The sequence below is a fragment of the Mangifera indica genome, chromosome 4 (assembly GCF_011075055.1).
Source record: "Mangifera indica cultivar Alphonso chromosome 4, CATAS_Mindica_2.1, whole genome shotgun sequence".
Taxonomy (NCBI): domain Eukaryota; kingdom Viridiplantae; phylum Streptophyta; class Magnoliopsida; order Sapindales; family Anacardiaceae; genus Mangifera; species Mangifera indica.
The window spans coordinates 21,130,474-21,158,039 of NC_058140.1; the positions used below are offsets into that span (position 1 = coordinate 21,130,474).

The 27,566-nt window shown below is 33.9% G+C and overlaps 4 protein-coding genes across 8 annotated transcripts; 3 read left to right on the top strand and 1 right to left on the bottom strand.

Annotated features, from left to right (window-relative positions):
• Positions 1 to 6,583, bottom strand: LOC123214400 (protein FRA10AC1). Of its 2 annotated transcripts, none has more exons than XM_044634141.1 (14): positions 6,351 to 6,583; positions 6,172 to 6,239; positions 5,042 to 5,129; positions 4,734 to 4,817; positions 3,897 to 3,936; positions 2,846 to 2,891; positions 2,461 to 2,519; positions 2,221 to 2,288; positions 2,037 to 2,120; positions 1,823 to 1,924; positions 1,622 to 1,711; positions 1,455 to 1,516; positions 616 to 724; positions 1 to 473 (listed from the first exon to the last, which is right to left on the bottom strand). In XM_044634141.1, exons 1-13 carry the CDS (start codon positions 6,404 to 6,406, stop codon positions 648 to 650), a joined length of 924 nt encoding a protein of 307 aa, XP_044490076.1. In that variant the 5' UTR covers positions 6,407 to 6,583; the 3' UTR covers positions 1 to 473; positions 616 to 647. The 2 variants fall into 2 exon arrangements, with proteins under 2 accessions (XP_044490076.1, XP_044490075.1); XM_044634140.1 differs by having other exon boundaries at positions 616 to 738; positions 6,351 to 6,582.
• A 3,017-nt stretch (positions 6,584 to 9,600) lies between these two features.
• On the top strand, positions 9,601 to 16,311 carry LOC123213572 (cellulose synthase A catalytic subunit 3 [UDP-forming]). 3 transcript variants are annotated; one of them, XM_044633037.1, is made up of 16 exons: positions 9,603 to 9,720; positions 9,816 to 9,900; positions 10,210 to 10,389; positions 10,756 to 10,951; positions 11,283 to 11,503; positions 11,592 to 11,706; positions 11,810 to 12,008; positions 12,290 to 12,556; positions 12,692 to 13,037; positions 13,115 to 13,252; positions 13,634 to 13,759; positions 13,840 to 14,052; positions 14,186 to 14,450; positions 14,622 to 14,824; positions 14,982 to 15,332; positions 15,419 to 16,311. In XM_044633037.1, exons 3-16 carry the CDS (start codon positions 10,366 to 10,368, stop codon positions 16,001 to 16,003), a joined length of 3,249 nt encoding a protein of 1,082 aa, XP_044488972.1. In that variant the 5' UTR covers positions 9,603 to 9,720; positions 9,816 to 9,900; positions 10,210 to 10,365; the 3' UTR covers positions 16,004 to 16,311. The 3 variants fall into 3 exon arrangements, with proteins under 3 accessions (XP_044488974.1, XP_044488972.1, XP_044488973.1); XM_044633038.1 differs by having other exon boundaries at positions 9,658 to 9,676; XM_044633039.1 differs by lacking the exon at positions 10,756 to 10,951 and having other exon boundaries at positions 9,601 to 9,900.
• A 578-nt stretch (positions 16,312 to 16,889) lies between these two features.
• LOC123213573 lies at positions 16,890 to 17,928 on the top strand. 2 transcript variants are annotated; one of them, XM_044633041.1, is made up of 3 exons: positions 16,890 to 17,108; positions 17,349 to 17,579; positions 17,721 to 17,928. In XM_044633041.1, exons 1-3 carry the CDS (start codon positions 16,941 to 16,943, stop codon positions 17,850 to 17,852), a joined length of 531 nt encoding a protein of 176 aa, XP_044488976.1. In that variant the 5' UTR covers positions 16,890 to 16,940; the 3' UTR covers positions 17,853 to 17,928. The 2 variants fall into 2 exon arrangements, with proteins under 2 accessions (XP_044488976.1, XP_044488975.1); XM_044633040.1 differs by having other exon boundaries at positions 16,930 to 17,108; positions 17,709 to 17,928.
• A 5,704-nt stretch (positions 17,929 to 23,632) lies between these two features.
• LOC123214120 (zinc finger CCCH domain-containing protein 30-like) lies at positions 23,633 to 27,356 on the top strand. The gene is made up of 2 exons (XM_044633855.1): positions 23,633 to 24,036; positions 24,651 to 27,356. Exon 2 carries the CDS (start codon positions 24,662 to 24,664, stop codon positions 26,816 to 26,818), a length of 2,157 nt encoding a protein of 718 aa, XP_044489790.1. The 5' UTR covers positions 23,633 to 24,036; positions 24,651 to 24,661; the 3' UTR covers positions 26,819 to 27,356.
• The last annotated feature ends 210 nt before the right edge of the window (positions 27,357 to 27,566 follow it).

Sequence of the window (27,566 nt, forward strand, 5' to 3'; positions counted from 1 at the left end):
TAACAGAAATCCGGAAATGTACTCATTTCATCCATTGATGTTGTAACTGTTAACATGAGATCAATATGACAAATTTACTATTTCTGGAATTGTGTTTCTGATACTCATGACATAAGTACATAAACAGGCTAACAATTATACTGCTGAACCATACAGCCCACAGGAGCTATTTCTAACTCAGGAAACTCACACTCTCACTCCATAACAAAATACAAAACACCCAACAAATGTCAGCCCTTTATGCAGAACTTTCGAGAGTTCCTGCTCTCTCCCCTTTCCCCACTTCTTTTTCTGAAAACCCAATGCCCTTCCTGCTCTTGTCCCCTTTCTTTTTGTACTCACTAACTGTCTCCAGGTTAAAGTCTGCTGTGTGGCTCCCTCTAATTGTTTTCTGTGGACCATCAGTGTGAGAAGCTGCCATTTGCCCCAATTTGCTGCTGCCATCTGTCTTCCTTCCATCAACTCTTCTTTTCCTGCAGGAAATATATATATATATTAGTCCTAACAAAATCACTCAACGTTTTAGCTCAAATTGACATTTTCTGATTCTCTGTTCTCAGTTGCATGCTGTCAAACTTCCATTCCAACAGGATTTTGTCAAATGTGTACGAATACCTTCGGTTAAGGCAGCCATCACTATGCTACTATCATGGAAACATTCCCTCAAGAAATTCATCAAAGTTGTCATCGCTATCAACATTATGATTGCTTGAAGCCCTTTTTCCTGCAAAAAACATGCTAAAAGATCTAAGGTCACTATTGACGATCAAGCATGAGGGGACATGGAAACATTAAACAAGCACAAGAAGAGCAGGAACTAAAGTATATATTTATATTTCCTCAAAGAGAGCCAGCTATTTGAGCCAGACCAGATTGACAATAACGAAGTTTGTCCACTACCTAACAAGCAAAATCCATTGTCAAATAGGATTTTATTCAGCCCGATGGACCCATTAAGCTACTTGTAGTCATTTGGGTCAAATTCACAAGTGCAGACCAGTTATCAAACTGACATGATAAAATCGTCTAAAACAACATTCATAATTTCATGGTAGGTACATCTGTAACTTCTCAAAATTCTTTAACTAGAATGTCCTTCACCTACCTCTTCCTTTCTAGAAGGAAAAATATGGCTAACCATATAGCCATGATTATTTCCCCTTTAACAGAAAACATATCAAAATCAAGCTCACAGGAGCTTGACTAAGTGCTCACAAATTAACAGCTGGCCTAACACAAGCCTCTTCCCAGTCCCAGATGTGGACCACTGGCGAAAGTGCTCCAGAGTAATTTATCAAAAGATAAACATGGATTCTGAAGAAATGTTCGACTGATATACAAAATTTAACTTTTTCAAGAAACTGCATATGCTGGTTATTATTAGAAAAAATTGATAAGAAAAACCTTAAAATTTAATACACGATATAAAAATATTAACAGCAACAACACCATACCTTTTTCTTTCTTTTTGCTCTCCTTATGCACTATTGAATCCCTGTCACTACTTGATGAATCCCTGGAAGTGAAATGGGAGTCAGCTTCCACACAGCTAAAGGCAGGTATTTATAATTCAACCAGTGAATAATACTTTGAGGAAAAATGTTTTAAACATGGTTAGCACCTGTTCTTTTTGTACTCTTCTTTTTCTCTTCCTCCTAAATCTTTTCTCCTCTCATACTCTTCATCTGAATCATCACTCCTTGATTTTTGCCTGAAAGAAGATAGAAAGTCAGCCTCTAAACCGCAAAAACACGAGCTATTCATACTTCAATAAACAGATAATAGGTTTTCAATTGAATTGCCCATATAGTCAAGTTAATACCTCCTCCTTTTGTGCTCTTCTTTCTTCCTACTTTCAGAAATTATTCTCCTCTCTTTGCTCTGATACTCCTCATCTGTGTCATCATCACTTCTTGAAAGATCCCTGAAATGGACACAGTCAGCTCCTTAGCAGCAAAAGAAGTACTGGCCCCCCGCAATTTAATTAGAACATGATGAATTGCAGAGTAGAAAAGCTTCTGCAGAGAAATTAGAACCTCTTCCTTCTATAGTCTACTTTCTCTCTTCTTTCTAGTAGCTCCTTCTCTTTCCTTCTTTTGTAATGAAGCTTTTCTGCACAACTGTTTGCAAACAGCCAACCAATATATAAAATTGCAGTTAGAAAAGATCAGCCAGGCTCTACAATACAAAACCATGATAGCCTAGGTAAATACCACCCACCTCTCACAAGTTACCAATTTCACGAGTGCTTGTTTGTTCTCTCCAGCTTCTACATAAGAAAAGTTCACCTAGAAATACATTGGCCATAGAAATTATTAAATAAGAAAGCTTAGAAACAGAGAACTTCTACATGAAGCTCTTCCAAGGAACATACAAGCTTATATCATCCATCATAGGCTGGAGATAATGAAAGTCAAATGCAAAAGGAATTCAATATTCAAATGAAGCCAGGATTCCAACCTCATAGCTTGCCAGGCCATCTTTCTCATCGCAATGTTTGTTACCACATACAAACTGCCCTGACAGAAAGGGACAATAAGTAAAACTTTCAGCAACATTCAAAATGACTTAGAGATTATTCGAGATCATTAAGGAAAACAAATGGACAACAGAATATTACAGAAATAGAAGAAATCAGAAAATTATTTGCCAGATTATGTGAGGTAGACTGCAAGACTAGATAAAACAGGTTTGTATGCTACAATAAAAAGCAATGAAAAAAATAACACAGACCCAGCATTTACTCACCATTTGCCAAAAAACAACAAATAATCCCAATAACATCACAATACAATTGAAAAAAAAAAATCCTAACACAAGCAGTCCAGGAAGGGACTTATATTACCTTTTCCAGACATGACTTCCTTCTCTGTCCTCCATCTCAAACCAACCTAGAAAAAATAACTTTGAAAGTCAAGAGAAAACCTTACAGGCATCTATAAAGAATACAGAAATCATTCATCAAGCATTCAGTCTAAACATCCTAGAAAGTTGAAATCTGATTTAGTCCCTTATGTGTTAAAAAGGATATGAAAATTCCACAAGTATCTAATAGCATGTCACGCCTTCGTATTAATCTTAGCAGTAGGTTAATTTCACCCTCCACCCTTTTGAAGTTTAGCAAACCTGACTTGTACTAATCTTATGCTTTCATAAATATGATATCCTCTTCACATAAGCATAAGATTACAATATCCTTATGCAAGGCAAACTGAAAAACTAAAAATTTGTAATTAGTTTCCATAAGAAGCCCAAGCATATGGTTCATATTACAAGTAGAATAAACAAATTTTCATCCAGCATCCACAAATAAAAAAATGCACACTTTTCTAACAAAAGCTTAGTTCTATAGGGATAAAAAAGGAGAACCAGAAGGAGAGCCAGAGAAGATATAAATATGCTATCCCCAGCAGGATTGTTACATGAATTAGAAATTAGAACCAAATTTCCGAAAAGTTCACAGCAACTAAGAGTAAGAGACCATGGTAAAATTATTTATCAAAAGGCACAAAGAAAGGCCAGTATCAAGGAAAAAGAAACACAAGAGGAAAATATGGGAGATGAGAGGAAGACAAGATGTGCTGTTTAAATTCTTGCAGTTCCTTTGCATTTCATCCAGAAGTAGAATAGATAGCACAGATGTGCTAAGTTAGAAAATATATTGTTACGGGACATCCACCAAACTCAAGAATAACAAGATTTGGTCTGTGAAGAGGAATTTTATCAAGGAATATAAAGAGGTTTAGGCATCTAATTACCTACGCAAATAGTAGAGGATGGAAGCAAAAGACCAGACTACTGAATCATATATAAAACAATTTCAGTAACAGTTCCTATGACCATCAGAGTGACAGATTGAAAAAACAAAAACTGAAAAAAGCATTAATCCTACATACCTTGCCACTTTTGTAATGTGTCATATCAGCTATGCAGTATCTTAATGAAGTTAAAGGCAATCAATAACAAAGAAAATAACAACACACTAAATGCATACACACAATAGCAAGTTGACCATAAATCCCATGGAATTAAATTTATAAAACAAAAGAATAATCACTAAAAGGAAACCAACCAAATATTTTACACCCATGTGGACAAGTGTTGTAAAAATAAAAGAAAGAAAGATAGAAGAGAGAGAGAGAGAGTTGAATGACATCCAATCACCACTCGATATGGAATCTAGTGAGCAAAGCCACCTTTACTTGATGCAAGGCAACTGTAAGCCAAGGCTTGAGCAGCCATTACAATTTCTGGACTCGAAAGGTTATTCTGATGACTTCTGAAGTGACAGGGTTCCTACTTCTTTCCAGGAAAAAAGTTTACCTGTTGAAGTGTGTTGAAGGGTGTGGTCCATGTGTTAAGCAAGCTATCAGAGAATTAAGACCAATACTGAAGCTTAATCAAGGCTCCATAAATGAAGAAATTTCCTGGGTAGTTGTTTTCCTTAATGAAGGGTGACCCATTTGTTCAGTAAGCTTGTACAGAAACAATGACTTGTGGCTCAAGTTTAGGGGAAAAATCAAATGGAAATGGAAAAGAGTTCACAACTTATGGAAAGAGTGTCTAACTTACATACACAATTAATATAATGCACATCTCTTCACGGACATAAGTTTACCAGAAAACCAATATTACTGGCATATAAATCATACCGAGCACTAATTAGCCAACATCATAAATTCCAAAGTATTAATGATTCAGACATACAAACAGAACCTATTTGAATAGGATACTCTTTAAAAAGCTTATCATAGTAACGCTTCACCAGCCTCTGCTCCCAGGATGAGTCCTTATCATCTTCTTCTGAACGTATGAACCTTAAAAAATATAAATTGAAAATAAGGAAAGAGATTGCATAAAAAACTGCTATTTACAAGAAAAGTTGAAGATATGAAATACATTAAGAAGTTTTCCATGCTTAAGAATTGAATGGAAAAATATTAAGACAGCACGGAGAAGATGTGAACATCTGGTGAAATGTACCAAACAAGTAATAAATGGGAAAGCGCAACAACTCATGAATATAATAAGAAAAACATACCGATATCCTTCTCTTAGAGTGTCTTGATCAGTTTTAACAGGCAGCTTGAGATGTGTTTGCGTAGATTTTTCTTTCCCATAGAAGGCAACTGCAAAACGAAGGCAAACCATGTATTAATTTCTCAAATACAAAAGGAAAATCACTGTAAGCACAAAAAGAAGTGGTGCAGGCGTGATGACAACAATTGTGTTGTTTAGGAAAAAATATATATATACAATTCCCACAACTTTCCCATTTCTACTTTAAAAAAAAAAAAAAGCAGGCTTATCATTGACAAAAAAAATTTCTCCTGATAATCACTTGAATGATTAAAACAAAACCAAAATTTTTCTTAAAAGAAACCCAAATCAGAAAGCATGGCACCTAGAAAGTTCCACAACAAGTACACATACATACACACTCAACAGCAAGCTCAATGTCATCCAAAGGTGGCTTCGAGCCAAGCCAGCTTGGACTCAAATACACATTCAGATTGAACAAGCCAAACTTAGCTCTACTCGAGTTAGAGGGTTCGCCAACTATTCACCACTTCAGTGTTACTGTTTACATCTCCGGAAGCACTGTTCACCAGCTTGAGCAACGATTTGCACTCAAGTCGAGCTCAAGCTGGCACTTATTCAGGTTCAACTCGGCCGAATCCACCCCTAATGCCATCAATCCTAGTAACCCAATATTAGGACAAACACTGAGCTAAATTCTTCTCACCATCATAAGCACATAACACTAAAATCATAACCTCCTATTAACGAACGAACCAGTTCCCAACCTACTTCATGTTAGAATTTCAATAATCAGCAATAAAATGAAAGCAAACAAACTCATAGTTCACGATCAAAAAAAATCAGCAGCTAGTTCCATTATTAAAGAAATTAATAAAATGTGTGGTTGACTGTAGCCTCCTTCCTAACTTGACAGAGGAGATTGTTCGTCTACCATTAAATTTTGGACACCAAGATTCAGCAAATAAAACACTCACTATTTGCTCTTCCATTCTTGTTGTCCCAAATTTCAGCGCACAAATCCCAAATAAAATGTTTCAACATCTCTTAAACAACATCTTTAATTTATCAAAATAAATAATAAATAACAAAGAGTAGGCAAAGCATGATTGTGTAAGTACCGAACCGTACCGTAATCGTTCAAAAACTTTTTATGGCGGTCGTAGGCGTTGAGTCCTCGAATATGAGCTTGGTATTGCCTGTACAATCGAAATGAAATCAAATAAGCCTACCAAAATATAAATAAATAAATATATATATATATATTAAATGAAATTATTATAAAAAACTTAATTATAATTTCAACATACTGTTTTCTCTCTTCTCTATCGAAGATTTTGGACTTGATGGAACTGAAAGAGGCCATGCTTCTTAGTGACCGATCAATTGATGGATCGAATTCGAAAAACAGAAGGAAAGCTCAGACGCCCCTCTGCTGCGCTCTTCTTCTGAGTTTCACAAAGAGGAAATTCATGTCTCCCGACCTGACCTCCTTACCTGATCTCCTTCTAGATTTATCCTCCTTCAAAGGGCCCCGATAGTTTAGGAAATATCATTTAGCTCCCATATAAAAGTAAAAGCTCTTGTCATATGGACACCGACAATAACGCAGACAACAACTTCTTTTTTTTTTTTTTAAATATTATTAGGAGTTGGTGGGCCTTTGAAACCATTCATGCTTTTCTCCTCAACGAAATTAGAATTTGGAAGGTCGCTGTTCAATTATGTTGCTACATTGGGTTTTTTCAATTACTATTATTTTTAAATCTCTTTGTTGATCTTAATAGCACCTTATATTAAAATTAAATGCTAATTATTTACATGTGGTTGCTATTTAACCTTTCAAAATTAATAACTATATACCAAAGACTATAGGTTATATAATTTATAGGTGATTCATTTGGTGGATAGATGTCACACCCCTAACAGTTAAGACCTAAAGATGAGGCTAAATGAGTGGGAGGTAGTAAGGGCACATGCAGGATGCCAAAATGAATAATGTTGTGTAGTTGAAATTGAACAAATTATCCGTTTATATTGGTTGGACATACAAATTTATTATGTTATTTGATAGTATATCACATGACAGATGATAAAATCATATCCAAAACATGACATATTGTATGTCAAAAATGGTTGACAAAAGAGAAAGAGGCAAAGAGAGTGGATTGGTCTAGACAAGAAGCTTAAGTGGGTTTGCTTGAGTTTGCCTATGTTGCATGTTGTGTTTGAGCAAAATGGGAGCTTGCATTGCTAAGAGCTACTAAGTGCTAGCATGCAGTTGATATTGCCCTAGATGTTGTGGTTTCATGGACAAGATTTTAGGAATATGTTGTGGGCAATTGTGTATAAAACTGCATTATTTAAATTCAAACACATGTAATCACTTGTAACTGTCTTGTCTATATGTTTTATAAATATGTGTATGTGCCCTACACATGTAATGAGTGTTGTAGTGTCTTTTACGTGTATTATTTATTTTATAATAATTTGATACAAATTAATAAAGGTTGGAGGAGAGTTTGCCCATATATACTTGTGTTATTTACTTGATGCTCTGTGTTGCATTGTTGCTTGTAAGCCGCGCATGTGCACCATTGTTGCCCTACTAAATCCGCTATTGCTTGACCCTTTTTCTTGCATTATTCTAACCCGAACATATCGAGACATTGCTGAATCAAGTTGGTGTGACTTGGCTACATCATAGGCGCCAATTACAAGCACAATCAACATTGAAGCATTGACCTTGTGACAATAGGTTAGGCTGCCCATGAGTTTTGAGTAGTTACTTGAGGACTATAATTAGAGTTGGATTTGATTTAATTGAGTTTCAATATTGTTTAATTTGAAAATTTTTTCAAATACAAAAAAGTTAATTTGAGATCTATAAATTATAAATAAATTAAATTATAAATAAATTAAATTAAAAATAATTTAATTTTAAATTTAATTCAAATAAGTTTAAACTCAACTCATTTTATAAAAATAAGACAAATCATTAATTCAAATTAAACTTGTTTGATTCGAAATTAAATATTTTGAATCAAATTCAACCCTAATTCATCTAGTTTTTAAAACTATCAAAGGATTGATCTAGTTTTTTTATATAGATTACGGTTTTATTAAATGGCCGAGCAAATTTGTGCTTAAATGAGTGAGTTGGTTAAATTGGTACAATGTTAAAATTGTTGGTTATTTTTATATAAATTTTTAAAAATTAATATCCCCATAATTTATGGACCATCCATTTGACAGCTAGGCTCAATTGCCCGTTACGCATGGAATTATTCTAATAACAACACTTTCTTTAAATTGTTATAAATAACATATGATGTTAATAAACCGAAAAATTCTCCCTTTATCCTTTTTTCACCAAATTTTTCTTGATAGGGGGAAATTTATTATTAATACAGTTATAAGTTTGGGTAATTTGAATAGAATTAGTTTGATCCAAGATTGACAATTTAATGCAACTGTTTCAAGGATTCTTATTTTTTTTTTGTAATTATTTTTGTTTATCGATGATTTTTTTTGTTACACTCAATGATTCTTTTTGTTTAGAGATTTTTTGCTTTTTTTGATATTATTGTTAATCAAATCGAACTGAATTTAATCTTAAATTAAAAAATCAAATTTTGAGACAAATTCAAATTAATTTTTATTTAAATTTGATTCAATTTAATCTTTTTCTAATTATAAAAAGGTTTTGTATATGGTTATACCCAATGGGCTCTGATAATCCAAAATATAAGGGAAGATAAGTACTATTTTTAATAATATATTTTAAATTCAAACAAATAAATTAAAAAATAATGGTCACATGAAATTTTTCAACAGACAAAAAGAAAATTAAATAAATTATATAAATTTATTTATTAAATTTAATATAGTAATATATATAATTAGATAATATTAAAATTTAAAAAAAATAATCATTTCATCAATCATAAACTAACACATCAAAAATTTGTCAATCTAACGCATAATTTGATTGAAAGAACATATAACCCTTCCCAGTTACAGGGCAATTGTGGATCACAGTCAAAGCCTTTCGTCGCGAGAGTGGTACAACGAATCTGTAGACGCTATCTGCGGAAAAAAGCAACTTAAATCCAACACTCTCACGAAGAAAAGACAAACCCAAACAAGTAAATAACATTTTTGCACCCAAGGTTTGTTTTAAAAACATTTTTTACACCATTAAATGTACAAATCATGCCTTTTCACCAAGACTTAATGTATAAAATACTAATCAATTAAAATTATCTTTTTTCTTTTTTCTGTAAAAACTAAAATTATCATTTACTTAAATCCAAACCCATCAAAATTGTCACTTACCTATATCCGCTCCACTCCTCTAATAACCATACAAGAAAAAAAAAATGATGAAAATGAGAAGGGAATAACAAAGTTTTGCCGACAAATGTGATATTCTAAGGAATATTTAAAATCTTATTATGTGTAGGATTATATATTAGTTTTAAAAATTAAAAATAATGTTTGGACGCTAAGTATAGATTAAGAACTCTCAACAAATTATAGCTGTGGATAATAAAATAAGAAAACTCAAATAAATGATTAAATCTTCGTCTCTCTCACTCTCACTGTCGGTGGTGGAGTTTTTAGCCTTCAAATAGTAGGGCGCTTGAATAGTTGCTCTGTCGCTTTCCTTCATTTCAAGTCATCTCTTCTGCATACAGCTAATTAAGCTGAATATCTTTTTTATTGTTATTATTTTTATCTATATTTCATATATTTATTTTATTTATTTATAGAGAGCGACCAGCTTTGCTGTTGCTTTGCATTATTCGTCTAGTTCAACCCAGCTTTCACTCTGGCTCATCGGTCTTCAATTTCGAGGTTCGATTATCGATTTTATTTTTTTTATTTCTCTTTTACTTCATTTTATGATGATTTTTTGTGAGATCTGATTTTTTTATAGTTGAGGAAATCGAGGGAAATAACAGAAAATCAGAGAATGTAGTTTTGAATTTGTTTTATTGTAGCTTAATTTTTAAATTTATGTCTGACGTTGTGTTGACTTAAGTGATTTCGCTATCATTTCTGTTTGTTGGTGAGAAAACTGAAGAAAGTGGATTTGTTTGGTTAGCTTAATTGTGTGAATTGTTTTGATTAAGGAGACAATTTGATTCGCATTCTCTTATGCAGATCTGAGCTTTCACTTGAGCAGTTTATTAGAATATAAAGATTTTTTGTTTCGATCCTGTTCGACATTTGAACTACTGGAGGTGCAGAGATCTTGCTAAGACTGAACCAGAAGCTTCAATTTATTGCTCAAATCTGAACAATTAGAAGAAAGTCAAGATGGAATCTGAAGGGGAAACTACGGTAACTATCAAATATCTACTTATTTATTCGTGTGTTCATTTTTCCTCTTTTGAAGTTTATGATTTTTATTCTTTGCTTAGTTGATTGGCAAATTGAGACAAAAGGAAGGAAATAACGTGTTGTATAATTTTTTTTTTTTTGGTGCTATAGGTTAAGTTTCTCTAATTATGGTTTCAGGTCCCAAATCAACAATTGCATTAGATTTTTGCTTTTGTTTTACGGATTTCCTCCGTTTTTTGGGCAAGAGTGGGACATTGTGATTGTGTTTGCTGGTTTGGCCTAGATTTTCTGTGGTTGGTGTTAATTAACAGATTTAGCTCGTTTGGGTTTTTGGAATTGAGAGATTTCTAAAATTTGATTGCTCAGGGAAAATCCATGAAGAACTTGGGTGGGCAGGTGTGCCAGATCTGCGGTGATAATGTTGGCAAAACTGTGGATGGGGAACCATTTGTTGCTTGCGATGTTTGTGCATTTCCTGTCTGCAGGCCCTGCTATGAGTATGAGAGAAAGGATGGGAATCAGTCTTGCCCTCAATGCAAAACGAGATATAAGAGGCACAAAGGTTTGTTATTGTGTACTTACATTATTTATCAGTTAGAGAACTTTGATGAGTGTTTCAAAATTACTGATATGAATCCTGTAACTGTTCTGCTAGAACAGCATTGCAAGTAGACAGACTTTTCTTGACATCAGAGGAAGTAAAACACCTGAGGATTTTGTCTTTCTTACTTTAATTTTGTGTTATTGATCATTTCTCTAGAGAAACATGAATTATTTGTTGTTTGTGATCACATGGTCACAAATTTCTTTCCATGACACTTGATGAATTGTTTTCAAAATCTTGGAGTTATGTTTCTGGATCAGTTTTGTTACTTATTTTATTGTGATTTCAGGTAGTCCTGCTATTCTAGGTGACCAAGAAGGGGATGCTGATGCTGGTGACAGTGTTAGCGATTTTAATTACTCTTCAGAATATCAAAACCAGAAGCAGAAAATTGCTGAGCGCATGCTGAGCTGGCGTATGAGATACGGACAAGGGGAGGATGTTGGAGCTCCAAGATATGATAATGAGGTTTCTCACAATCATATTCCTCGTCTCACTAGTGGAACAGAGGTACATAAATTAGTTTTGGTGTGTTGTGGTTCGTTTTTGCTGATAATTGAAGTCATATTTATCTTTATTATGACCCCTTAACTTGTAGGTATCTGGAGAATTATCTGCTGCATCACCTGAACATATTTCTATGGCATCTCCTGGTGTTCCTGGTGGAAAGCGTATGCACCCTCTATCCTATTCAGGCGATATCAATCAATCACGTATGTCTCTTCTTTTTCAAGTGATATCTTTCTTTTTTTTCTGCTTGTCACCGTTGTTGATGTTTGATACTATTTCTTGGTTCCTGGAAATGATCTTTTGCAGCTAATATTAGGGTTGTGGATCCAGTGAGGGAGTTTGGGTCGCCTGGATTAGGCAATGTGGCTTGGAAAGAGAGAGTTGATGGCTGGAAGATGAAGCAAGATAAGAATGTTGTTCCTATGAGCACCAGTCAGGCTAATTCGGAAAGGGGTGGTGGAGATATTGATGCTAGCACTGATGTTCTCGTAGATGACTCATTACTGTGGGTTCTTGTTGAAATATGTGAATTTTTGTTGTTACTTTGTGCTTATATTTCCTCCTGTTTATGTTCTCAATCCTTGGGAATTCTAGACTATTTAATGGCCATAAGGCAATTTTATATTTTACCATGCTTAGATTATTGTCATTAGCATTAGTACAGTTTTTATGTATAGCATGATTATGAATTAGTATTTCCCAAGTTTAATATATCCCTTGTTTTATGTTTCTAAAGTCCAGCTAACCAAAGGGCTTTTCTCCTGTTTAATTGTCTTTGTCTTGCAGGAATGATGAAGCTCGACAACCTCTTTCAAGGAAGGTTTCCATTCCATCGTCTAGGATAAACCCTTACAGGATGGTCATTGTTCTGCGGCTGATTATTCTCTGTATTTTCTTGCACTACCGAATAACAAATCCTGTGCCTAATGCTTATGCTCTGTGGTTGATATCTGTGATATGTGAAATTTGGTTTGCAATATCATGGATTCTGGATCAGTTCCCTAAGTGGCTTCCAGTAAATCGTGAGACATATCTTGACAGGCTGGCTCTAAGGTACGAAAATTTCTCCCATCTTCATATGGCATGGAGAGTGTTGATCCTTGGCCATTTTAAAAAGAAGCTTTCTCTGTTAAAATTTGGCATTTTTTTTTTTCAAGTCTTGATTTTAATTGTTTTCCCGAGTAACAGGTACGACCATGAAGGGGAGCCTTCACAGTTAGCTGCTGTTGACATATTTGTCAGTACAGTTGACCCATTGAAGGAGCCACCCCTTGTGACAGCCAACACCGTCCTATCCATTCTTGCAGTTGACTACCCAGTTGACAAGGTCTCTTGCTATGTGTCTGATGATGGTGCAGCTATGTTGACATTTGAAGCTGTGTCTGAAACATCAGAATTTGCAAGAAAATGGGTACCTTTCTGTAAGAAATATAACATTGAGCCCCGAGCTCCAGAATGGTACTTTGCACAAAAAATTGACTACCTGAAGGATAAAGTTCAACCATCATTTGTCAAAGATCGTAGAGCCATGAAGGTGAGGTTTTCTATGTATGGGCATACTCTTCATCTTTCTCTAATTTAGGTTCACTTACATCTTTCCTTGCATTACAGAGAGAGTATGAAGAGTTTAAGATTCGTATTAATGGGCTTGTTGCAAAGGCTCAAAAAGTTCCTGAAGAAGGATGGGTTATGCAAGATGGTACCCCATGGCCTGGAAATAACATCAGAGACCATCCAGGAATGATCCAGGTAACACCATTTTTTAGTGGTAGGTCTTTTTATGATGAACACGACTTGTTAGGGCTTTTTGTATCCACAGTTTGTGTTAAAATTAGCAACTTTCCTGCAATAGCCATTAGAAGCTATGCGTATATAACTATGAATTATGCCTGTTCCATTTTCCTGCCTTGATACTTACTCCATGATTTTCATTTACATTACATAAACTCACTTGGTTGCTGATAATTATATTATTTTAATGGGGAGTAGGATTATTCTATTGTGGACCCGGATAGATTGGAATATAGTGAAACAATAGCAGATGTCAACTGATTTGGATTGCATTTTAGTTGAGCTTATTTCAGAGTAGAAACATTTTCTAACTTAAATTTATATATTTTTCGTTTTTAGGTGTTCTTAGGGCAAAGTGGTGGTCTTGATGCTGAGGGTAATGAGCTGCCACGTTTGGTCTATGTTTCTCGTGAAAAGCGACCAGGCTTCCAGCACCACAAGAAAGCTGGTGCTATGAATGCGTTGGTCAGTATTGGACTATAAGTTGAGCTTCTTCCCTTTGTTTCTTGTCCTGTCTCACCTTTTTGTATCCCACACTATTGCAGGTTCGAGTGTCTGCAGTCCTTACCAATGGACCTTTCTTGTTGAATCTTGATTGTGATCACTACGTTAACAACAGCAAAGCCTTGAGGGAAGCTATGTGTTTTATGATGGATCCTAATCTTGGGAAACATGTTTGTTATGTTCAGTTTCCTCAGAGATTTGATGGTATTGATAAGAACGATCGATATGCTAATCGTAACACTGTTTTCTTTGATGTAAGTTATACATTCTTTTATTGATCATGTATTTGTCTACCTTGATTATGCATTTGAAAATGTCTTAGAAAAGTGTTTGTTATAATTTTTCCTGACTATTCCTTTTGACAATTGTCTTTCTTCTTGATTGTAGATAAACTTGAGAGGTTTGGATGGCATTCAAGGTCCGGTTTATGTCGGTACTGGATGCGTCTTCAATAGAACAGCTTTATATGGTTATGAACCTCCAGTTAAACCCAAACATAGGAAACTAGGAGTGTTATCTTCACTCTGCGGTGGTTCACGGAAGAAGGGTTCAAAATCTAGTAAAACGGGCTCTGACAAGAAGAAATCAAACAAGCACGTGGACCCCACTGTGCCAATATTTAGTCTAGATGACATAGAGGAGGGAGTGGAAGGTATATATTTTGTTTAAATGTTATTCATTTCCTTTGGTACTTGGTATAGATATCATTTAAATGTGTTTAGGTCATGTGAAATTTGAATTATTGAATTCTTTTTATCCAAGGGAGATCTTTTGGCATCTTTTTCTGATGTTTGACTCTCATCTTCCCTTTCAAATCAATCAGGTGCTGGATTTGATGATGAGAAGTCACTGCTTATGTCCCAAATGAGCCTGGAGAAACGATTTGGCCAGTCAGCTGTTTTTGTTGCCTCCACACTTATGGAGAATGGTGGTGTTCCACAGTCTGCAACACCAGAAACTCTTCTTAAAGAGGCTATTCATGTTATTAGTTGTGGATACGAGGACAAAACAGACTGGGGAACGGAGGTATGTTATAAAATTCATTTATTACTCCAGACATTTTGGTTATCTAACAATTAATAATTAGACACCTTCCCTTTGCTCATAGTTGGAAGTATTTATTTAATTTCCCTTTTGATCCTTTTAGGATCTTTATCATATTTTTTTTTTGTCTGTTTTGCAGATTGGATGGATCTATGGATCCGTTACAGAAGATATTCTTACTGGATTCAAGATGCATGCCCGTGGCTGGCGGTCAATTTACTGTATGCCCAAGCGCCCAGCCTTCAAGGGGTCTGCTCCTATTAATCTTTCAGATCGTCTAAACCAAGTGCTCCGATGGGCTTTAGGTTCTGTGGAAATTCTTCTCAGTCGCCATTGTCCTATCTGGTACGGTTATGGTGGCAGGTTGAAATGGCTTGAGAGGTTTTCTTATGTTAACACCACCATTTATCCGATCACTGCAATTCCTCTTCTCATGTATTGTACACTGCCAGCTGTCTGTCTTCTAACCAACAAGTTCATCATTCCTCAGGTTTGTTATATAATCACCTTACTTTTCTGAGTCCAATATCATCTTTAGAATATTCTAATTCTTTTGGCTGGCTTATTATATTACAGATTAGTAACCTTGCCAGTATATGGTTCATTTCACTCTTTCTGTCCATCTTTGCAACTGGTATTCTAGAGATGAGATGGAGTGGCGTTGGAATAGATGAATGGTGGAGAAATGAACAATTTTGGGTTATTGGTGGTGTTTCAGCCCATCTTTTTGCTGTTTTCCAAGGTCTTCTCAAAGTACTTGCTGGAATTGACACCAACTTTACAGTCACCTCCAAGGCATCAGATGAAGACGGAGATTTTGCTGAACTGTATATGTTCAAATGGACAACTCTACTCATCCCACCAACAACTCTTCTCATCATAAACTTGGTGGGAGTGGTTGCTGGGATCTCCTATGCCATTAACAGTGGTTATCAGTCATGGGGTCCTCTATTCGGTAAGCTATTCTTTGCCTTCTGGGTGATCATCCATCTCTATCCCTTCCTTAAAGGTCTGATGGGACGCCAGAACCGGACACCCACCATCGTTGTGGTTTGGTCCATTCTGCTTGCTTCCATTTTCTCGTTATTATGGGTGCGTATCGATCCCTTTACCACAAGAGTTACGGGTCCTGATGTCGAGCAATGTGGAATCAACTGTTAACCAAAAACAACTGTTGGAATTCAGAAAATTTGTTTTGGCCTCGCCCAACCGAAGGCTTGAGAGGTGGGAATCAGGAAACTGTATAATTTTGCCTTATCTTTGTGTCTTGTTTGTCTATGTGAATTTAACATAATGTGCAGATTATAGGTGGGGAAAAGTCAGAAAAATCAAATTTGTTGTTCCATGAGTAATACGCCGTAGTCTGGATATAACTTGTGGAGATTACTGCTGGAAGATTTGTTCATTATATATTATGTATCCATAGAGATTACTGCTGGAATATATATATATTTTTCATTCTAAGTTTATAATAAGCCGATTAAGAGAAATAAAAAACCTCAATATTTGTCAATAATTACACATAAGATAGATTAGAACAAGAATGATATCATGGAGGTTACTCCAGTTAGAGTCAATATGAGTTGAGTTGAACCCAGATAAAAATTGGCCTGAATTTAGTTTAAATCTAAAACAGTCCGTTTGAATTTGAGTTTGTTTGTTCGAGTTGAAGATGAGTTCGGTGGGGATGAAAAGAAGAAAGAAAAGTCGAGAAAGATTCAGAAAAGATGAATCTTTGCACACTTTTTGGCAGTTCTGTCATGGCAAATTGGCTCAGTTTGAGTCCGAGTTGGCGCTATTATTACTGGAGCTAGTCCAGATTGAATATATACTCCAACTCTCTTAGCATGGCTCTGGATTAGAAGGAATTTTGAAACGGCACCGTTTATGTTAAGAGATTAGATGTGTAATACACCAATCATGATAGAAACATTTGGCGTTTTGACGTCCTTTGCATGGAACTGGTTTAGCGTGTCAAAATCACAAACATTATCATGACATGTGTAGGATACTGCAACAGCGAGAAACCTGAGACTCGACACGTGGTTATCAACAGTGTGATCACATCATTTAAGAAACCTCTCGGCCCAACCCAAACATGTCACCCTCACGAATCCTTTGTCACCCACCAGAAAGAAAAACACATTTAGGCGACGAAGAAAGTGATGGTAACTGTTTGTTTCCCGCGAAAAGAAGAAGCAAAACAATGGCTGTAGCCGTCGCCAATACCCCAATTCTCTCCCGATTAGATCGTTTAGACAACATGGTAAGTCCTTTTCAGGTGTAGCTAAATCGGCGGATCCTGTTCGTTGATTATAAAAAGGGTGGATTTAAATCGAACAAATAAAAGTTAGTTTGAACCCTACTAAAATTTGAAACAATCAGTTTAAGTTTGAGTTTAAACAAGGTCTCCGTCGTCGAAATCCAATAGAAGCTTCTACTACTTTGCCATCATGTGTATTAACATGAAGTTTTATGATAAATTGCGTTGTGTTACTGTTGACAGCTGAGGCGACTGGAAGAAATCAGGTGCTGCAGCAGATCAACGAAGAGTTCATGTGCTTCTTCCACTCTATCAAGTGGGACCCTAAATAGTGATGGGCCTCCCTCATCCGTTGATTTCTCCCCAAAGAGTCTGGAGAAGCATTGCCGTCCGATCAATCTTGTGGTCATGGAGACAGGAGTCAAGGGGACCCTCATTGAGAGACTTGAACATGTAGAGTACCGTGTACTAAAGGTAAACGATAATACATCTATTAATCGGTGAAAAAATGATAGAGGGATCTAACGGCACATTTTATCTCAAATTTAAAATCACAAACACATAATTTTATTTATATTCATCAATATTTATTTTTAATCTCAGCTGTGTCTTCAGTTGGAAGAAGAAGTGGAAGGTGAAAAAATCAGAGAAGAACTAGAGCAGAAAATGAGTGAGAAGAAGAAGGGCCTAAAGCAATTTGTAAAACAAATTGTCAAACGAAAGCACAAGGATAAAAAACTAGTTTGATTTTGATCTTGGAGGGTTTTTTTTTTTGGTCTTGGGAAGTTTTGATGGATTGTAATAAAAGCAATGTTTTTGTTAATATTCTTACATATTTTAGTTCCTATGTCAAACAACTTTATAAAATGAACTTTTTTAAATAGTAAAAAATTGAAATTATTAAAATATTTATAATTATAATTACGTTAATATTAATATTTTTAATTTAAAATTTTGATATTATAAATATGAGTGGATTTAAGCTAATTGTCAATAGTATCTTATGTCGAATTTAAAATAATTATTTTTTTTAACAGGAGTTTAATTAATTAAGTTAACAAGAGTGGGTGATAGATTAAGTTGACATGTGGGTCGATATGACTTGACTTTTTTTTTTTTCTTTTTGGGTGTAGACACATCTTGAATATATACACAAATCTGTGAATCATACGAGGTTTCACGGGAAAGCAATTTGGTCAGTAGGATAGGGCTTATGAAATTTACAAAATATAAAGAAAGATTTCATTTTAATCTCCAATCACATAATAATAGTTTCTTTCTTGGATTGTCAAGACTGGAGCCTATAGGTATAATATCCATTTGATGGATTTGATAGATGGGCCCCATACTTGAAAATTCTGGCCCATTTGGATCCGATAGTATAATAATTCTAGTACTTGTGCTTGATCAACGGGTGAGATCCTCCCATCTGGTAGCAACGTATTAAAGAAACTTTAATTCACGTGGGCTCCACTTATTGATAATGATGTGAGTCCTACTGTCATGATTTCATCCTCCATGTCCATGTTCACATGCACCACTAGATTTTTATCTTTTCGATAAGGTCATCATAATTCTTCTTAATTCTTTTTGGGTCACATTTTTAGTCTCTCAAATGTTTGGAATTTGAATTTCGTCATAAATTTTTGTACGATTAAAGCTCGTTATACTTTACTCCTAAATAGTAGTGGGTTCCAATTTGAATTTAGGTGTGGTTAAACTCAACTTTAAATTCAAATTCAAATTTAACATTAAAAAAAAAAAAAAAGCTTGAATTTGGTTTAATAAATTTACAAATTAGTGTCATTTTACCTTTTTATACAAAAAAAAAAAAGATTTTTTATATATTTAATATAATATAATTACTATTTAAAACCATATCATTTTGAATTAAATAAAATATTATCATTTTGTTTAGACTACATAATGAAGATTTAACATTTTTAATTGAGCAAAATTTATTATTTTATTAATAAAATCAATCTGTTTGGTGAGCCTACCCAATCATATATCTATTGATTTGAACTCATTCTATTATTAAAATACGAGTTTAATTGACTCTTTGAATTGATAATTGAGTTTAACCCAACTTAGTTTGAATTTAAGGCTACACACAAATATTGTGGGTTTAGCAAGATTTCACTTTGAACTTGGTTCATAACACAATAACATATATGATAATGTTTTTTTGGATTAGAAAGGGAAATTGTGAGATTGATATTGAAATTGTTTTGTTGGCATTAAAGGGAGCCAAATGAAGAGGCCAAAGGGCTTTTGACATTGTATGTTGATTGTTAGGAAGCTGTATGATTCAGAAGTGCTTTTCAAAATGGGACCAAGTTTGCCTTTGTTTGATAATCAAAATCAAAATCAATTGGCTTTCTCTCCAAGGTTGTTAGGATGGAGCTTTCAATCAAACCTTAGAAAGTGGAACTCTATCTATTATAATTGCTAAATTATATCTTAATCATTTGAGTTTTGTTTCAAATTTGGGTCAAATGAACTGAATATAGGTAAAAAATTAGACTTATTTTTATAGACAAAAGTAAGTTCAAATCGATTTACTTAAATCAAATTCATTATTAAATTATTTTTTAATCGAATAAAAAGCCTCAACTATTTCAATATAACTTGTTTTATATGTTTTGTTCAATCGGGATTTAGATTTAATCTAACCCTAAATGGAAGCACCTAGTTATATGTTGAGCATGCTTTAATAGAAAAAAATGTAATAATTTGATAATTTAACACAAATCTTAGAAAGAACATTTTAACTTGAAAATAAAACCCTCGGTTAGTTCTAGATATTGTATAAAAAAACTAAATGACAAAAGAAAACACTAATTGGTTTATAATTTCAATTGGTTAAAGCTCTACGTCAAAAACCTAAAGGTTACTAGGTTGAGACCTACAAAGGTCAATCAATTTTTTTTTTTTCCATTTTTATCATCCAAGTTAATATATCGTTTATCCTTTGTAATCTTATATCATTAGTGAGAAAAAGTCTTTTGCAATCAAAGTTGGATTTGAGTTTGAACTAAGCCAAAAAAAATATCAACGTAAACTCGGCTCAATTTTATCATCTTTTCTATCTTTATTTATAATCTTATATCATTGACAAGAAAAACTCATTTATGATTAGGATAGGATTCGAGTTCGAAATGAGTTAAATAAATGTCAATGTAAACTTGACTCAAATTCAAAATGATCTATTTGAGATTAAGTTTGGAAAAGTTGTTAACAAGGAAAACTTTAGTGCGATTAGGGTTGGATTCGAGTCTCAACTAAGCAGAATAAATATCAACTCTAATTCTTCGAGATCACATTTGGTTAAGAAGAAGAGTTGGAGAAAAATAAGAAGAAAAATGTAAAGAAAGAAGTCATTAGAGAAAAATAAAAAAAAGAGTGGTAGAAGAAGAAGAAATATTGTTAGTTTTGAAGAAAGAAATTGTTGACAAGCAAAACTTTATTGTGGTTAGGGATAGATTCGAGTCTAAGCCCAAATATGAATTGATTAGAGTTCAACTTAAACCAAAATCAAGTTAGTTAGAAATGTCTGTCTTTTGTTGCATATGAGATGAATAATATTACTGATGAGATAAATAATATCATCGATATGATGAGCATTGTTATCAGAAAATGATTTGAGTTGAACTTAAATCAAACAGCAAATAAAAACTTAAGTTCAAATTTGACAAAAATCAAACTCAATGCTAATTCATATCAAATTGGTTTTATTCAAATCTATTCCTAAATTAAATGCCAACAAAACATTACCTCAAACCAAACAATGACCCAAAACATATTTGAAGTGCCTTTATCCAATTACTAAATAAAGGAACAAGGAATATTACAATAAGATGGCCTTCTTATGGCAAAAGCATTTTCACCATTACTTACCAAAAACTAACGTGTGGGGGCTTCTATTTAAGAAATAAAAATCCCATTAATATTATTGACCCACTTATCCTTCTATTTATGACTTACGAGGGGCCCCCAAAAACCATTCCAAATATGTAAGAATCTTGGGCTAGTGATTGGTTAAGTATACTTGATACGTTAAAAGTTTAATTTTAATATATTTTTAATAATTAATATATATATATATGTGTGTGTGTGTGTGTGTATTGCACCAAATAAGTTGAGAGGTTAATTGTAAAGTATCTCTAATGAATTTTGAACTTATACTTTTTATGTGGATAATTTTATCTTTACTGCTCAAACTACTCATCATGGACAATTAATATATGTTACTAGAGCTTTTAGTGGTAACACTATTTATGACTTTTATTTATACAAATTAAATTATCCAAAATTTTTGGGAAAATAATATTATTAAAGAAAGACTAAAATGGATTAAAAAAAAAAGTATATCATAATCATACACATATCGATTTTATTGTTTCAAAACTCATATTGGACTAGTTGATCAAATCAGTCCAACCAAGACATGTTAATAACGTTATATTCGAGTCGAGCTATATTAAGTTAGCTTGAATTAGTTTTAAAATAGTTTTATTTATGAGTTGATCTAAGCTCAAGTTTAATTTAATTTGAATCCATTCATGCCCTATGGTCAATCTAATTAATCTGTCATACTAACGGATAAAACCAATAAGAGGATAAAATTATTCAAATTTAAGTCTTTTTACATGTGACCGGGGCACTTACACTATTATGTTGGAAACATTTATCTTTAAAATTGTCTAATAAATATATATTAATAATATAACTTTATTTGTGTCACTAATGTCATGTTAGTGTCACCAATCTCACCAAACAAATCCATCAAGACTCGAACTAAATTAATGTAATAACTTTTGTCGTATTGTAAATTTGCCAAACAAGTCATCAGAATAATTCAATAAATATATTATAATTAATAAAATTATATATACTTAATTTTAAGTATTTAAATTAGACACTTATATAATATATTATTATATGGTTAGATGATTTTAAATTATAAATAATATAATATTTAATTATATAATAATATATTATTTAAATACTTAATTAAATAATCAAAATTGAGTATGCATAATATTGTTAGGTTATAATTACTGTATTAATTAGAGTAAATAATTTACCAAACATATCTCCTTAGGTATGGAAGAAAACTTCTTGCCTAACTTGATTAAGATTCTTAAAGGTAAAAGTTTGTCTCCACCAACTAATCTTCCCTGTAATATCTTAAAGAAAAGCAAGTAATTGTGATTTATTAACAAACCATTTGCATTTACATGACTAAGGATTAATGCAAATTGAGTTATTTGAATTCGAATTTAAATTTAGATTGAATGAGTTAAGTTTAAATCGATTTAAATATTCGAGTTTAAGTTGATTTAAATCAAATTTAAAGTTTAATTATTGTTGAATTGAATTCAAGTTTCATATAGTCAAACTTAAAGTGACTATTTTGGATTCAAACCAATCTTACATTAGGTTTTATCTGAGCTTGACTCTGATAGTGAATTTGAATCAATCATAGCTAGAATTAGGCGTGACTTAAAAGAGTTGAATTTTTTTCAAATTAGCTTGAGTATAATATTAAGTTGAGTCAAAATCTATCAAGACAATATTGTTCTAATACGTATTAATAAAAATAATATGAGTTTAGTTTATTTGAATTAAACTTTTTCATATTTGCTAATTTGACAAAGTAAACACCCTTAAGTTTGAATTCAAATTTGAGCTCAACAATACAAAATTTTTAAGATTGAGTTCAAGCTTATTTCAATCTTGTTTATGCGAAATCGACAATTAAACTTGAGCTAACTTGATTCAAATATACTCTTATTAGGTTTTGATCAAATTCAACCCTATGTATGACAATAAATTTTTTATATTATATGTTTAAAATAATCGATCATTGATGTGTTATGGTTTGTATTTTGTTGTACCATTCATTTATATTTAACGAGTTTAATTTATAATAAAATTATGTACACAATTTATATGTATAATTTTATTCATAAACAACGATATATCATAATATGATTGAATATTATTTATCTCTAATTTAAAATTATTTAATTATATAATAATATATAATTATTTATATATATAAAATTATATATTTTATTTATACATATAATATTACTCTTTAATTTATTATACACATTTTTATCATAAAACAATATTTGCCAAAATTACCTTGTAGTAGGTTTTTATAAACAGAATAAAGAAGTTCAAAGAAAGTCGTACTTATTTAAAACATATAAACTAATTAAATAAAATAATTAATTATTTATATTTGATAATTTATTTAATCATATTATTAATATTTAAAATAATTTTTTTACTAAAATAGTTTTTTATTTTTGATAATTTTTAAGTTTTGGTAATAAAATATTTTGTCCGTACAACAACCATAAAGGTTGTCTTTAATTGGCGGACGTCAAATCTCTCATTCCAATCCACTTTTTACCTAACACTTGACGTCCACAATCTTTCCCACCACTTCGCTTTAAATTTAACTCTCATTTCGACTTCATTTAACGTGCATTTCAAGACCATTTCATTTCAGTTTCATTCTTCTCGTTCCTTCTCCTCCATTTTCATTTTTTTCTTTATTTTGAAATCTTCCATTTTCAATTTCAATTCTAATTCGAATTTTCTAAATTTTACTTTCTTTTCTTCCCCTACAAACAATCTCTTTCTTAATTCATAGTTCAGTTCAGTTCAGTTTTTCGTTTCCTCGTTGGCATCGAACTTGAAGAAGATGTTTACAAGTTGTGCTATAAAACAACGCTTCATCTATTATACCTCTGTTTCGTCTTCTTCTGCCACTTTACTTGAGACTGCTTCGGCCATTGATTGATCTTTGTTCTGTAGATCCCTAAGGCCTCATGTTGATTTCTCTTTTATTTCTCTCCCCTTAGACCTGTTGACATCTCTCAGACTCACCTCCTGCTTCAGATTTTGTATGGTGAGTTATTTTTAGTTTGTTGTGTTGTTTGGTTGCTGAGAAAATGAAATACCCTTATTATTATTATTTTTTAAGAATTATAATGTTTAATAGTAAAAAGTTTTGATTTTTTAGAATAAGAATATGTATTTTCACCATTATCGGAAAACAATAATAAAAGTGAGTTGTAATCTAGATTATTCTAGACTTGTTATATGATATGTTTGTGTCAATTATTCAAGAGTTTGAGCAGCAGATCTACCTTTTCTGAGATTCTTGTTGTTGATGATTATAATTTGTTCTGTTTTTGTCTAATCTTCTTGGTAAAGTTCTGTGTTGAGCTATTAGTACATGATCCACTACAAGATTAGTGTTTTTCTTATCTATTTGTTCTATGCATTTATATGTCTGTTGCTTGTAATGAGTAAGCAACTCTCACTATGTCTGAAAAATTATGTAAAAATGGTGATTTAGTAAGATTGAATATTTTCATGTAAATATTTTCTTTATTATCTTCATTTTGGTTTATTGTTTGGTTTTGTAACATTTTCTTGAATGTGCCTTATGGATTTGTAGGTTTCTATATTAGTATTTAATTTATTTTCTGAATTTAATTTTTGTTATTGATTCTCCAGCTAGTTGAAGTATGTGCTGTGGTCCAGAGAGATCAAAATCTGGCAACAAAGATATGAATAACCATATTGTTGAGACTGAAGATTCTTTTTCCAGCTTACTTGAACTTGCTTCTAACAATGATGTTGAAGGCTTTAAGCGAGTATTAGAGCGGGATCTTTCTTGTGTTGACAAGGTTGGGCCCTGGTATGGCCGTCAAAAAGGCTCAAAACAAATAGTTTGTGAGCCTAGAACTCCATTGATGGTTGCTGCTACCTATGGTAGTGTTGATGTTATTAAGCTTATACTTCTGCATTCTATGGCTGACGTAAATCTATCATGTGGCCCGGACGAAAGCACTGCTCTTCATTGTGCTGCTTCTGGAGGTTCACCTAATATGGTTGATGTTGTTAGACTTCTCTTAGCTGCAGGTGCAGATCCATGTTGTGTTGATGCCAATGGTCTACGTCCGGTTGATGTTATTGCTGTTCCACCAAAGCTGCAGGGCATGAGAGTCGCTCTTGAAGAACTTCTTGGAATCAATTGTGCTTCTGGTGTTACACATGATGTTGAGCGCAGTTTAACAGTGTCGATTAGTTCTTCTAATAGTAGCTCCCCAATCCTCTCTTCATCAGGCAGTGAGTCACCACCATCTCCTACTGAGTTAGTATCGTCTCCAATGGCCTCAAAGTTTAATGATGGATCTGTCAGTATTGTGGCTGAAAAGAAAGAATACCCAATTGATCCATCTCTCCCAGACATTAAAAACAGCATTTATTCGACTGATGAGTTTCGGATGTTCTCCTTCAAAATTCGTCCTTGTTCCCGAGCATATTCCCATGATTGGACGGAGTGCCCTTTTGTCCACCCAGGGGAGAACGCCCGACGAAGAGATCCTCGGAAGTTTCATTATAGTTGTGTGCCTTGCCCTGATTTTCGTAAAGGTTCTTGTAGGCGTGGTGATATGTGTGAGTACGCTCATGGAGTGTTTGAGTGCTGGCTACACCCGGCTCAATACAGAACTCGGCTTTGCAAAGACGGCACAAGTTGCAACAGGCGGGTTTGCTTTTTCGCCCACACAGCTGAAGAACTTCGCCCCTTGTATGTCTCTTCTGGATCTGTGGTTCCTTTACCACGATTGTCTGTAAGCAGTGCTGGTGTCATGGATATGGCTGCCACATTGAGCCTTATCCCTGGATCTCCCTCATCGCTGTCTGCCATGTCACCTAATCCCTTTACTCAACCCCTGTCTCCTTCAGGGAATGGCAATATGCACTCATCCATGGCGTGGCCACAACCAAATGTGCCTACACTTAATCTTCCGGGGAGCAACATTCAATCGAGTCGCTTAAGGTCTTCCCTCAGCGCAAGAGATATCACTGCTGATGATTCTAGCGTGTTATCAGAACTTGATACCCAACAACAGATTTTTAATGATCTAACTTGCATTTCACACTCACGAAACAATTCTGTGTCTTTGAGTCGCTGTGGTCGGACTAAAACACTGAATCCCTCAAATCTTGAGGAGCTCTTCTCTGCTGAGGTTTCTTCATCTCCTACGTATTCTGATCAGGCTGTTTTCTCCCCTGGCCACAAATCAGCTGTTCTCAACCAACTCCAACAACAAAGCATGCTCTCTCCCATTAATACAAACGTTTTCTCTCCGAAAAATGTAGAGCACCCACTAAGGCAGGCTTCGTTTGGAGTTGGATCTCCTGGTAGAATGTCACCAAGAAATGTGGAGCCAATTTCACCAATGGGCTCTAGGCTTGTGGCATTGATGCAGCGCGAGAAGCAGCAACATCTACACAGCCTCAGCTGGAGGGACCTGGGATCCAATAACCCCGTCCCCACAGTTGGTTCTCCTGTAAATGCAAATTCTTTGTCTAAATGGGGATCTCCAAATGGAAAAGTAGACTGGTCTGTGAATGGGGATGAACTAGAACTTTTACGGAGATCATCTTCATCCGATCTTCAGAAGAGCAATGGTGAGGAGCCTGATTTAACTTGGGTTCAGTCTCTAGTTAAGGAATCGCCACCTGAGATGATGAAAGCGAAACCAACAGTTCCGGCTTCCAGTGCTGCATCTTCCAGTGAGGGTTTGAGTTCTAATTCTCTTACTGATCCCATCCACCATTCGGTTATTGGGGCATGGCTTGAGCAGATGCAGCTTGATCAGCTTGTAGTCTAGCGAATAAATTCATCTTAATCACTCAAATTGATGATAGTTAAAGCACATTTTCACGAGGTACATATTATTTTGTTGGGAAATTTTGGGAAAGTAGAGATGGTTAAAGCTTTGAGAAGAATGACTTGAAAGGTTAAGGCAAATGATTCAATCTGTTTTATATCTTCCATTTTATTGTTTACAATAGAAATTAAGAAAGTGGGAAGAAGAAGCCAGGCTTTGGTCTCTTTCTTCAAAAATTTCTGCTTTTAGGATTATTCTTACTGCTAAATTCTCTTCAAAGGAAAAAAAAGCTGATACAAGACCTTTGTTGTATCTTTTCATGTCTGATTTGTTTTGCTCTCAAAATATTTCATTGGATAGTTTGTTGACGAAGGACATGGGGGCAAGGTGGGGTTGGGTGGAAGGGAAGGGTAATTCGTTTTGAGGTTTCCATGTTATTGGGATGCCAGTTTGTTTCCTTTTATTGTTGTAATACTAAATTCAAAGCTATTATGTTTTTCTTTCCTATTTTCAATTTCAACCTTCTTGGCCTACTTAATCTTTTTCTAATGTTCGCTTTGCTCTTTATTTCGGACTCAAAGCTACTCTTCTTATAGAATCAGCGTTGCTAACAAGCTTTTGTCGAATATTTAAAGGGTAATTGATAGGTATCTAAAATATGGAGTTGTAAATCGCGTAGGGTTTGACTGCAATTCAAATTATATGTAATTGTATATCGTCATTACATTTACAGTGATATTCGGTACCG